Source organism: Phaethon lepturus, unplaced genomic scaffold, assembly GCF_000687285.1.
Source record: "Phaethon lepturus isolate BGI_N335 unplaced genomic scaffold, ASM68728v1 scaffold6782, whole genome shotgun sequence".
Lineage (NCBI taxonomy): Eukaryota > Metazoa > Chordata > Aves > Phaethontiformes > Phaethontidae > Phaethon > Phaethon lepturus.
In genome coordinates, this window is record NW_010521135.1 from 7,089 (window position 1) to 17,522 (window position 10,434).

General features: G+C 53.3%; 1 protein-coding gene across 1 annotated transcript in view; it reads left to right on the plus strand.

Moving 5' to 3' along the window:
- ACAD10 (acyl-CoA dehydrogenase family, member 10) overlaps positions 1-7,516 on the plus strand; it is a gene marked incomplete at its 3' end in the record, with an annotated part of 13,670 nt that extends 6,154 nt beyond the window's left edge. Inside the window, exons 8-13 of the mRNA XM_010281411.1 lie at positions 524-705; positions 1,266-1,416; positions 2,641-2,786; positions 3,601-3,774; positions 4,985-5,340; positions 7,448-7,516. Coding sequence (XP_010279713.1) covers positions 524-705; positions 1,266-1,416; positions 2,641-2,786; positions 3,601-3,774; positions 4,985-5,340; positions 7,448-7,516 — 1,078 coding nt within the window. The remainder of the gene's footprint in view (positions 1-523; positions 706-1,265; positions 1,417-2,640; positions 2,787-3,600; positions 3,775-4,984; positions 5,341-7,447) is intronic.
- Positions 7,517-10,434: the final 2,918 nt, after the last annotated feature.

The window sequence follows — 10,434 nt, forward strand, 5'->3', positions numbered from 1 at the left end:
AGGTTTCCAATAAGGAGGTGTTTTTTCCTAACTGCCAGGCCTCAGACTTGTCACAAGGTCTACAGCCACAATAGCAGCAAGTCTGCGACCAGGACACCCTGCCTAGCCTGCAGTCAGCATAGCTGTGCTCAGATCTCTGCTGGCTGCAGTAATAAAGTCTCTGCACTGCAGTTAAATGTGTGTCCACCGTTCGTGATGTTTGCGGGCAGTCTGACAGCCCAGCTGCAGAGCTCACTGCAGGGGAGGCAGGGGGATGGTTGGCGCTGTAGCCCAGCCCCAAGCTCAGCTTCCTGGGGCTGGAGGGAACGGGACTGATCATGCCACAGCCGTGTGCTGCAGGCTGGCAGCCTGAGCTGGGCTTGAGCCCAGGCCACAGCTGGGCATGAGTGCTCAAGTGCTGTTGAAGCTGCGCTTCACCTTGCCGTGCAGGTGAGGCCTGGGGGCACATTCAAGATGCAGGTGAGACTTGAGGGGTGGTAGGTAGATTAACCTCAGACCCGACGGTTCCACCTTGCTTCCCCAGCACCCTTGGCACACCTTTCTACCTGATGGAGCACTGTGCTGGCCGTGTCTACAGCGAGGTCTCCCTCCCTGTGCTGCAGCCTAGCCAGCGGAGGGCTATTTATGCTGCCATGAGTCAAGTCCTCTCCAAGATCCACAGCGTAGACCTCAGAGCAGCCAAGCTGGAGGACCTTGGGGAGCATGGTGAGAGAAGGCTGTGTATCATCTATCCCTGTTTTCTTCTCCTGTATATCAACATTTCAAGGGATAGTCTCAGGTACAGGACTTGGGCCAAATTTGGGGGCAGTTGGGAAAGCAAAGATGAGCAGCAGGATATCTGAATCCCCAGGCATGGTGGGAGGGTGTGGAGAGCTGCTTCAGATCCTCCAGGTCCGTGTTTACTGTTAGTAGTCCCCAGAGCTTCCTGCCATGAGCAAGTGTGTGCAAGAGTAACTTGTTTGCTGCCATTCTTCCTCAGCTCCTCCAGTCTCTCTGCAGGGCTATCTCAGCTTCTTGGAGCTGATGGGGAAGTTACGTTTTTGTCCAGGATCTGATTATTTCACTCAGAATATCAAACCCAGTGCCCAGTTAAGAATGTGTGAGACCTCTGGAAATCACAATTAAACTCTTGGAGCTTATCTCAGGGTGTTGGACTGAGATCTGCTTGGCTGTTTGACTTTTTCTGCATGAACATTTTATGCGTCTCTTTTGAAGCCTCTTTGTGCCGGTCCCTTTCCCTGAGAGCCTTCATTTCTCTGTTACAGGTAATTACATTCAGCGGCAAGTTGAGACCTGGACAAAGCACTATCGAGCTATGGAGACTCACGTTATCCCAGCCATGGAGAGACTCATCAAGTGGCTGCCTCTGCATTTTCCTGAATCTCAGAAGACGACAGTCGTGCACGGTGATTTCAGGTACTGCTTGGCTAACAGCACTGCCCTGGAGCACATCCCTGGCAGCAGAGAGGGAGAGTGTAGAGCGATATGCAGACTCCAAAGAGGTGCTGGGTTGGGCTGGCGCAGCAGCTTCAGAGCAGTCCAAAAGCTGGGCTCTGGGTCGTGTTCAGCATCCCACAGGTAATGAGACTTAGAGGGCCACAAACCCTTCGCATCTGTCGTGAGAAACATACTCCAAGAACTCTGACTGGTGCTGCCTTGCACCCAGAGCTCTCATTTTCCCCAGTGTTTATCTGCCTACTTATCTGTGGCAGTTTAAAAGCAGCACCCATTTGAAAGCAGGGAAACTGGGGGAAGGAGCTGAAAGCCTGGACTCCTGATGTCCAATTCCAATCTTGCTGCTGCATTGGTGTTTCAGAGTTTCTTCACACAACCACTGCTCTAGCACTGGAGGATCATCGACTGTTTCTGCAATACTCAGAAATCAGCCTTGGTGCATGTTGCTAATGATATTTGGTGCTTAAAGAGTTTGGGTGGCTGGTGAGATGCTGCAGGATGTATGGCAAAACCTGCCGGTGTTACAGGTGAAGTCACGTGGGAGCTAGGTGGCTCGGGACAGAGGTGAGGGATGCTGAGAGCTACTTCTGCGTTGTCAGACCCTGGCTGCCAGTGATGTGAGGCTGCAGCACAGGCATGTGCCAGTTCTGGGCCAAGGCTCCTTCCTTAGAGCACACGCTTCCTGGAGACTGGTGAGCTCTCTGCACCCTGGCAGGATGGCTGGCCGCTCTGTTTCCTCTTCAGTAGGCTGCTGCCCTCTCCTGGGGCTCAAACTGTTGAAGGCTGTAGTATGCATAACCTACAGCACATGACAATGCAGGGCCTGGAGTTACTGTGCACCTTTGAAATGCCTAGAAGATCCCCCTGGACAGTGACTTGCCTGCTTCACTTTTTGGCTAGCCTGTCCTGTAAGATCTGTTAATGATCTGAGGCCCTGAATAACTTGGTTTCATTCTTCAAAGCGCAGTTCAATTCATCATTAACCACAGAATTCGCTATTGAGTAATCTCCGTCCTCCCTGACCTACGTTTGCAGAAATTAATCTTTCACTTGTGCAGCCTCCCAAAGGGCTCAGCAATTTTTGAAGAGAGTAGAGAGCAGTGGAAAACACCTACTGCTGCTGAGCACCAGTATTTTTTTTCCCCCTCTTGCGACTTTTCTGATCTCTTTTTCCCTCTGATACAGGATGGACAACCTGGTCTTTCATCCAGACAGGCCAGAAGTCCTTGCTGTCCTTGGCTGGAAGCTTTCAACTCTAGGAGATCCCATCTCTGATTTGGCGAATAACTGTATGGCCTACTTCCTGCCACCTCATTTTAATGCACTGAGAGGTACAGAGAGGGGCAAGTCACGTTTGACACACAGAGAGAGGAACCAGAGTTCAGAAACAGATTAGCTCCTGCCCAGAGAGCTCAGCTGACTGTTGGGCTCATTGCAGCTGGGCAGGGCTGTGGGTCTCATACCATATTCCCTGCTCTGCCCTTCCTCCACTCCCTGAAGAACGCTCCATCCCTCCAGGGTGGAAACATCTTTCTGCATGTGCAGTGATGACTGTGCCATGGTCGTCCCATCCCCAATTTGTCTCATATCTGCCACCCATTGGGCAGATACTCTGCCCTGCGCGCCCTGGTCTGGTTGGTACTGTCACTCTGTTCATGCACATGGATCTTTGTTAGCTGTCATGTCAGGAATGGCCCCGGAGGGGAGGGCCCTGCTTCACAGCTTGCAAAACTGCATTTAAAAATTAGTTTGGATTGTTTTCCCTCTTATTTCAGCTGCAAAGCTGGGGAACTCTTTTTGGTGGGGAAGCTGTGAACCAGGCCAGCCCAGAAGGGGTTTGTCCACAAAGTTACACACTTGTTAAAAATAACAATATAGGGCTAAACAGAGAGGAAAATCACTCCATTGTGTAGGAGGAAGATCCATCAGTCACTGCTTTCACAGTCTCACCCCAATGGAGAAAACTGCCCAAACCCCCATTGTTATGCACGGAAACAGCAGGGCAGCAGTGCAGGTGGTGGATGGGTGCAGGTGTCTGTGCCATTCCACAGCTGCATGGCTCCGACACCAGCCTCACAGCATCCCGAGAAAGCTCTGAGCTCCTCAGTGTCTGCTGCTTCACTGTTGCGTCTTCACATCTTTCAGGCTTGAGCAAGTGTGATTTGGGGCACCTGGGAGTCCCCATGGCACAGGAGTATTCCCAGATGTACTGTGACCACATGGGAGTGGAGCACCCCGAGAACTGGAATTTCTACATGGCCTTTGCATTTTTCCGACTGGCTGCAATGCTGCAGGGACTCCACAAACGCTCTCTGGCAGGTGAGGAACCCAACCACGCTGGCCCTGTTCTGCACGGGTCTCCAGCCAGAGCACAGACACCCGAGCATCGGTGTGGGGAGAGCTCTCGCACCGAACTGGAGGAGGTCAGACCAGACCAGCAGGAGGTCAGACCATGCTGCAGGGTTCAGGCACTCCTGGCTGTGCGCCCTGAGAGCTCCAAAATATGAGGTGGAAAAGCAAAGCGTGGCATTTCTGACAGTCCTGTGCTTTCAGCATATAGGAAATAAGGGCTCAAAATGAGAGATCTTGTTTCACCTCTGTGTTTGGAGGTAACTGACCTCGGAGTAATCATGCAACGAGTTACTGCTGCATGTAGACAAGAGGGATGCAAATAAAGTGTCCTGTAAAGCACAGATCTCCCTCCCTGCTCCAGCACAGGCTCTGGAGGGTGTGAGGCTGCTGTAACTTCTCAGGCAGGCTGCGTTCTGCGGTCAGCTCAAAGCGTGCCATTTCTGACAGTCCTGTGCTTTCAGCATAGAGTTCCTGTAGGAAATAAGGGCTCAAAATGAGAGATCTTGTTTCACCTCTGTGTTTGGAGATAACTGACCTCGGAGTAATCATGCAACGAGTTACTGCTGCATGTAGACAAGAGGGATGCAAATAAAGTGTCCTGTAAAGCACAGATCTCCCTCCCTGCTCCAGCACAGGCTCTGGAGGGTGTGAGGCTGCTGTAACTTCTCAGGCAGGCTGCGTTCTGCGGTCAGCTTGTGCCCTGCAAACAGAAGAAAGGGCCAAAGGGGAGCAGACACAGCAGTGCGTTTCCCCAGCGGCTGCTTTTTGCTGGATGCAAGGTCTGGTCTGTTCCTGTTTGCTGTTTGTGCTGATCAGAGGTTGCTGCGTGGTCACTTTTCTTTCATTGGAGAACTGAGCAGAGGCCAGAGTTCAGCGCTCGGAGCCGTGTCCTACAGATGGAGCTCTCAGACTTTCAAACTAAGCAGCAGCGTTTGCTGAGAGACTCCGAAGCAGGGAGATGGTGTAAACTGTCACTACTGTTTATCTGCTTACATCAGGTCTAGCCTGGGAGGCTTTATCAGAGAAAAGCAAGACGTTATTTTGGTATTGCTTAGAGACGAGTCTCCCCGAGTCCTGCTGGGCTGGCCCAGACAAGGGCACATGGCATTGTTTGGGATGTGACTACGTAACACAGGGTCTTTCAAAGAAAGATGTCCTATTCTTCTCTTGTCCCCAGGGACGCCAGCCCCAGGTGAAAGCAGCCCGAAGGATGCAGAATTTGTGGCCGACCTGGCTTGGGAGTTTGCCATAAAAGAAGGATTCCGTGTGTTTGACAGCCTCCCCACCACAAAGCGCCTTGCACGATATTACAGTACGTGGGCCAGACGAGGGCCGATCCTCAGCAGGAGCTATGGTACCTGGCCATGTCCTGGGGCAGCTCCTGTGCCCAAAGTCCCCCTGGTCACTCCCCCCGCCCTCCTGCTGGGGATGGCCCAGGGTCTTTGCTGCAAGCTGGAAAAGATCATGAGTGTCCACTCGAGTCTTCTGATTTCCCAGCCCAGATGGGCTTCATGTCCTCTTCTAGAACTGAAGGTGAGACATATTCCTCCCTAAAGGAGCTTTGCTTTGCTGCACCTGTGCCAGCGTGGGGGATTGTGGCATACCTCTGAGTGTCCTTGCTTTCCTGATCACATCAGACACTAGGCACTTGTAGAGTCCAGTGGCGTGGAGGAAGGGTGTGGGATTCCCATTGCTGGCTATGTTCACATAACAGAGTTCATATTCTGAGAAACAGCAGCTTCACAAGCTGGCAGTCCCTTCCAAGACGAGCAGATTAACGCCAGCCCAATGGTGATCGCTGGTGCTGCTCCACCAAGGTCCTGCCGGCAGTGCTGGTGGAGTCCACCAAGCTTGGCTGGGCTTGGGCTTTTCAACACCTGCCGGTCCAGTGCTTGCTCATTCCCTTCCCCTGCAGGGTTCTGGAGCCTCGCTGCTGCCTCTGTGTGGGAAAGGCTAAATGAATTCTCTTTGCAAGAATCCCTCACAATGCCTCCTTGGGAGGTCCCTCAGATAGGGCAGGGAGCTGCTTGCAAGCTCCACAGCTTCATTTCCCTCTTTCCGTTCCCTTATCCTGCTCTCCCTGGCAGGGGCTGTCCCTGCAGATGTCCCCGTCAGCAAACAGTCGTCTGCCCAGTGATAAGCTGACTGTGATCAGCCGTGCAGGCTCTGCGATGCCACTTGAACTTTGGCCCTGCCACTGTCCTGGGCTCTCCTGTGCAGAGCAGGTGCTGCTGCAGCCCTCAACCCTCAAAATGGAGGGATGTTGGTCATTCCTGGTGTGGTGAGGAAGCAGAAACCAGCTACCAAAGTGACTTGCCCAGGGTCATGTGGTGGGTCAGTGGCAGAGACGGGAGTAGCATCAGGTCTCGAACTGAAGAGTTTTAATTACGTGTCTCTTCCTTCTGTCAGTGCAAGGCAGGTCAGGTCAACACATGAGTATCATGTGTCCCTGCCCAGGCTCTGTAAACTGTCTGGCTTCTCCGTGCTTCCACTTCCCAGTGCTGCTGGTGGCCACAGTGTGGCCCAGTGTGCTTGTGGCTCTGGGCTGGCTGCTGTTGCAAACAGATCTGCTGGGAGCGGTGTTGTAAGTAATCATTCACAGAGTGTGTCACGAAAGCAAACATCCTTATCCTTGGGTTGCTACCGAGACTATATTCTTAACGCATTTTCGTGACATTATCAAATTCTAGTGGGTTACTTAACTGCCTTTTCACTGCCAAAAAAAAATCCCATCTGTTGTTCAGCCCTTCAGAAGCATTTCCTTGTGCTCTAGCAGAAACCAGCAAACCCCAGTGTCTCAGGATGCTTAGCAGCTGATGCCCTGAGAAGGTGGAAAAGGAAGGGAAGCAGCAGCTCTCAGGAATTTGGAAGTGCTGAGAGGAGCAGATCTCCTTGCCCTTCTTCCAAACACTCATTTTCAGAGCTGGGGGGGTCACCAAGTCTCCAAACGTCAGGGCTGCCATGCTGTCTCTACTCCATGCCCTGGGCTTGTGGTGGAGACTCTGCTCCTCGGCTGGGGGACCAGAGAGCCCCCTCATCCGTGCCATCTGCCTGTCCATCCCACTGCTCTTTCCCTTGGAATTCTCCCTGCACTGCCAATGTTTGCTGTGCAAGTGTGTTGTGAAAGTCAGGGGAGGAGTCTTGCTCCCCACTGCAGAAAGATAATGTGCTGGAGTGTTAAACAGCCAACTAGTCCTGGCCTGGGACTGTCACAGTGCTCATAGGCTGGGCAAGGACCAAGGGAAAGGGCAAGCCTGCCTCGTGCCAGCTGGCACTGCTGGGGTGGAGGTTCTTCCCGGTGAGCTTGGCGGTGAGATGCCCTTGGCCAAGGCGCTCTCGGCTCAACAGGGCAGCGTCTTGGCTGATCTTGCCATGTCCCGCACGGGGAGCCAGCAGACTTTGCACACTAGTCCCAAAGGCTGCCCATCCCTGCCGTTCTCCAGGGAGATTCTCTCCAGAGGAGCAAAGCAAAGCTCAGCTTCTCTTTCAGTGTAAGCATAAGTACACCTGGCCAAAACACTGGGCACACAGCTGCGCTCCCAGTGTCGTGCCTGGGAGGGAGCCAGGACTGGCTGTCGGAGGGGGCCACCAGGGTAGGAGGATGTAGGAAGATATAATGTGTCTCGTCCTTTTTCATCAGGCAGAGAGTGCCAGGACCAAAGCAGTGGCTCTGACGATGGCTGTACAGGCCATGGATCAGGATAGCCAGGTGAGCAGACACATGCACCTATCATCTGACCCTTCTCTGGCTCAAATAAAGCAACACAGGGACACGTCCCTTCGGGGGCCTGCTCCACACCAGGAACTTTGGTTCTGCCTGCCAGAACCAGGCATTGCAGTCTGGGGCCTGTGAGCACCAGAGGTGATTTGTCTGGTATGTTGTGGGATCCCAGGTGAGGATATTTCCCCAGCACTGCGTTCCCCAGGATATTTGGAAGGGGCTGGGGCATTTGCTGCCATCCTTCCCTGGTCCTGCAGCCCCTTACTTGCCCTGCGTGGGCTTTGATCTCACTCTCACACAGGTCTCTGGAGCAGAGCATCTCAGCAGTGCAGACCCCAGCCTGGTGCTTTACTCGGACCTGAGCTCCATGTCTGGCTGAAGGTCCTGCGAGGTTCACAGGACAGCGCTCTCCAAACCGAAGCTGAGCCACTAGCCACAGCGCTGGGGAGCCTTGGATGTGAGACTGAACCAGACGCTCTGGCATGGGAGAGGTCGTGCTAACGGCAGCCTGGGAGCTTCTGAATTTCAAGTGGTGTTTGCTGTTAACTCATAACTGGGCTCAGTGCCTTTACGGCCAGGCTCAACAGGTATGGGGCAAAATCCATCCCTGGATCATGAGGCTGTGAGCAGTCTATACCAGCCTTGCAGGGTGGGGAGCTGGTCAGGAACGACTGGCTGGGTGTGCAGGACTTGGTTTTGGGAATAAAGAGAATGGAGCAGGGTGCCTCTCTTCCTTCAGCACAACTTCAGCTACCTGCAGATGCTAGAAGGACTCCAGTCAGTGGTGGGGGGAACTGAATCAGCTCGTCGAGGACTCTGGCCTCAGGGGAGGCTCCAGAGCTGAGGCAGTGCCTGGCTCCCGGAGCTGGGAGGATCTGGGAGGACTCCATGGTCCCATGACCATAGTGGATCTCTCTGGGTTTCTTTGGGGACCACAGAGGATGCAAACAGCATCATGGGGGCTTTCCGTACTTCACAGAGGCCAGCAGCAAGGAGAGAACAGTGGGAACAATCATGGTAATTCCTGGGCTCTTTATGTGTCATCTAGTATTGATTCCATATTAAAGTGATGGGCACACTCCTTTGAATTCTTTTCCAGCTTCTCCAGCATGGGCACAGCCTCACAGCCCATTTTCACAAGGCTACATCATCTGCCCCAGGTCGCCACTACATCCCTGCTCTCAGGCACAAGGGGTGCTGCGGAGGAGCCGTAGGGTGGCCGTTTTGGCTGCTCAACTCCAGGACCACAGGGCTGTAAGGAAGCCTTGTAACCTGAGCTTTGGTTTCTCCCAGGCTTCAGGGTGAAATTCTACCTCTCCCCCAGGCACTTGGCTCTGCAGTGGAAGGGGGAGGGAGCCTGAGCCTGTATCTGCCCAGCTGGGGCAGACTGGACAGTCGGGATGATTTCCTAGCAGGCATCTGGCCTTTGCGCCTCCCACCATCTCATCTTTCAGGCAGGCTCGATCCCAGCCAGCTATTTGCAGGGCTGAGAGTTTGAGGGTGAGCGCTGGGTCTGCCGTGAAGGTGTTTCCTCCATTGCGTGTGGTTTTAGTGCTGCTGAGTTTGTCTGCTAAGGCCTGGGGAAGGGAAAGGTCCTGCTCAAGAGGAGCAAAAGCATTAACACAGGACTAATGCTCAGTGTCATCAGTTGTCCATCCAGGCAGCAGCAGAAGACACACAGAGGACACCAGATGGGAGCTTAGCCCTGAGCAAGGCTTGGCTGGAGCTCAGCTGTGAGATGTGCCCTGTGGAACTGCACCTGACCCGGTCCAGGCACATCTCTGCGGGTAAAACAGGTCTTTCTGGCATCTCCCAAACGTGGTTTAACACATGCAGGTCTGCAACAGGAGGGAGAACATGTTGGAACAAGTGGTCCTGATGAGTGCCACCTCCTAAAGGGCTGCCCAGGACCCACTATCTGGGACACAAAGGGGAATTGATCACCCTTCAGGGGATATGGGTGGTCAAGGACGAGAGAGGCTGAGATCCAGCACAAGAGGATTTCTTTTCAGCTGATGTAGGAAACACGCAGCCTAATCTGAGTCCTGATGGACAACCCTGGGCAGTTGTTTTGCCTCTCTGAGCTTCATGGTTCCTCCCTGCAAAATGGGGCTGATATTCCCCTCCTGAGTGAAATGCCTGCAGACCTGCAGGAACTACCACTGTGCTGGTATAACCAGCAAGACTTTCAGCGACCCGGGTCTGCCAGGACAGTGGGTTAAACTGTTTTTGAATTGACATATTCTACAATTCTCCTGGCCCCTTTAATAAACCAGAGCCATCCACCCCCAGTCACCCTTCACAGACCCCTCACAAAGAGGTGCTGCCAGGTACAGGGTAATTACCACAGGTTTATTTTGGAGGTTAAGGACTCTTTCTGTTGTCCGTCTTTGGCTTCCTTAGTGGTGGCGATGATAACTTGAGAACATCTCTGTTCCCTGCATGTGAATCAGCACTTAGGCACGCGGAAGTTGCACAAGGCATCTTAAGCAAACAAGCAGAAAAGGCCTTTAGCTGTTGTTGGGAGCAATTTTACAAAGCCTCTCGTTTGCATGCACCGAGCAGTGCTCCTCTTGTGAGAGTACTTTGCTGGCTTTGTTCCCCTTCCCCTAGACACAGCAGTTTCTTTTTCCGATGGCTGCGCGCCTGCTGACAGTGGCACATCCAGGTAACCAGGGGTACAACCGTTCACCTCATCACACCACCTTCCCTGCAAAACTAACCAGCGCCTCGGAGCTGTTTCTGGTTTTCCTCTGCTCTTCTCCTTCTCCTTGCCTGCACAAAGTTCCCTGGGCATGGTCAGGGACAGTCAGTGCTAGTGCCAGACACTGATGAGGCATCCCCGGTGCACCAAACCAAGCCGTGCCAACGTGATCTGAACTGAGCTGGGCCAAACTGAGCTGTGC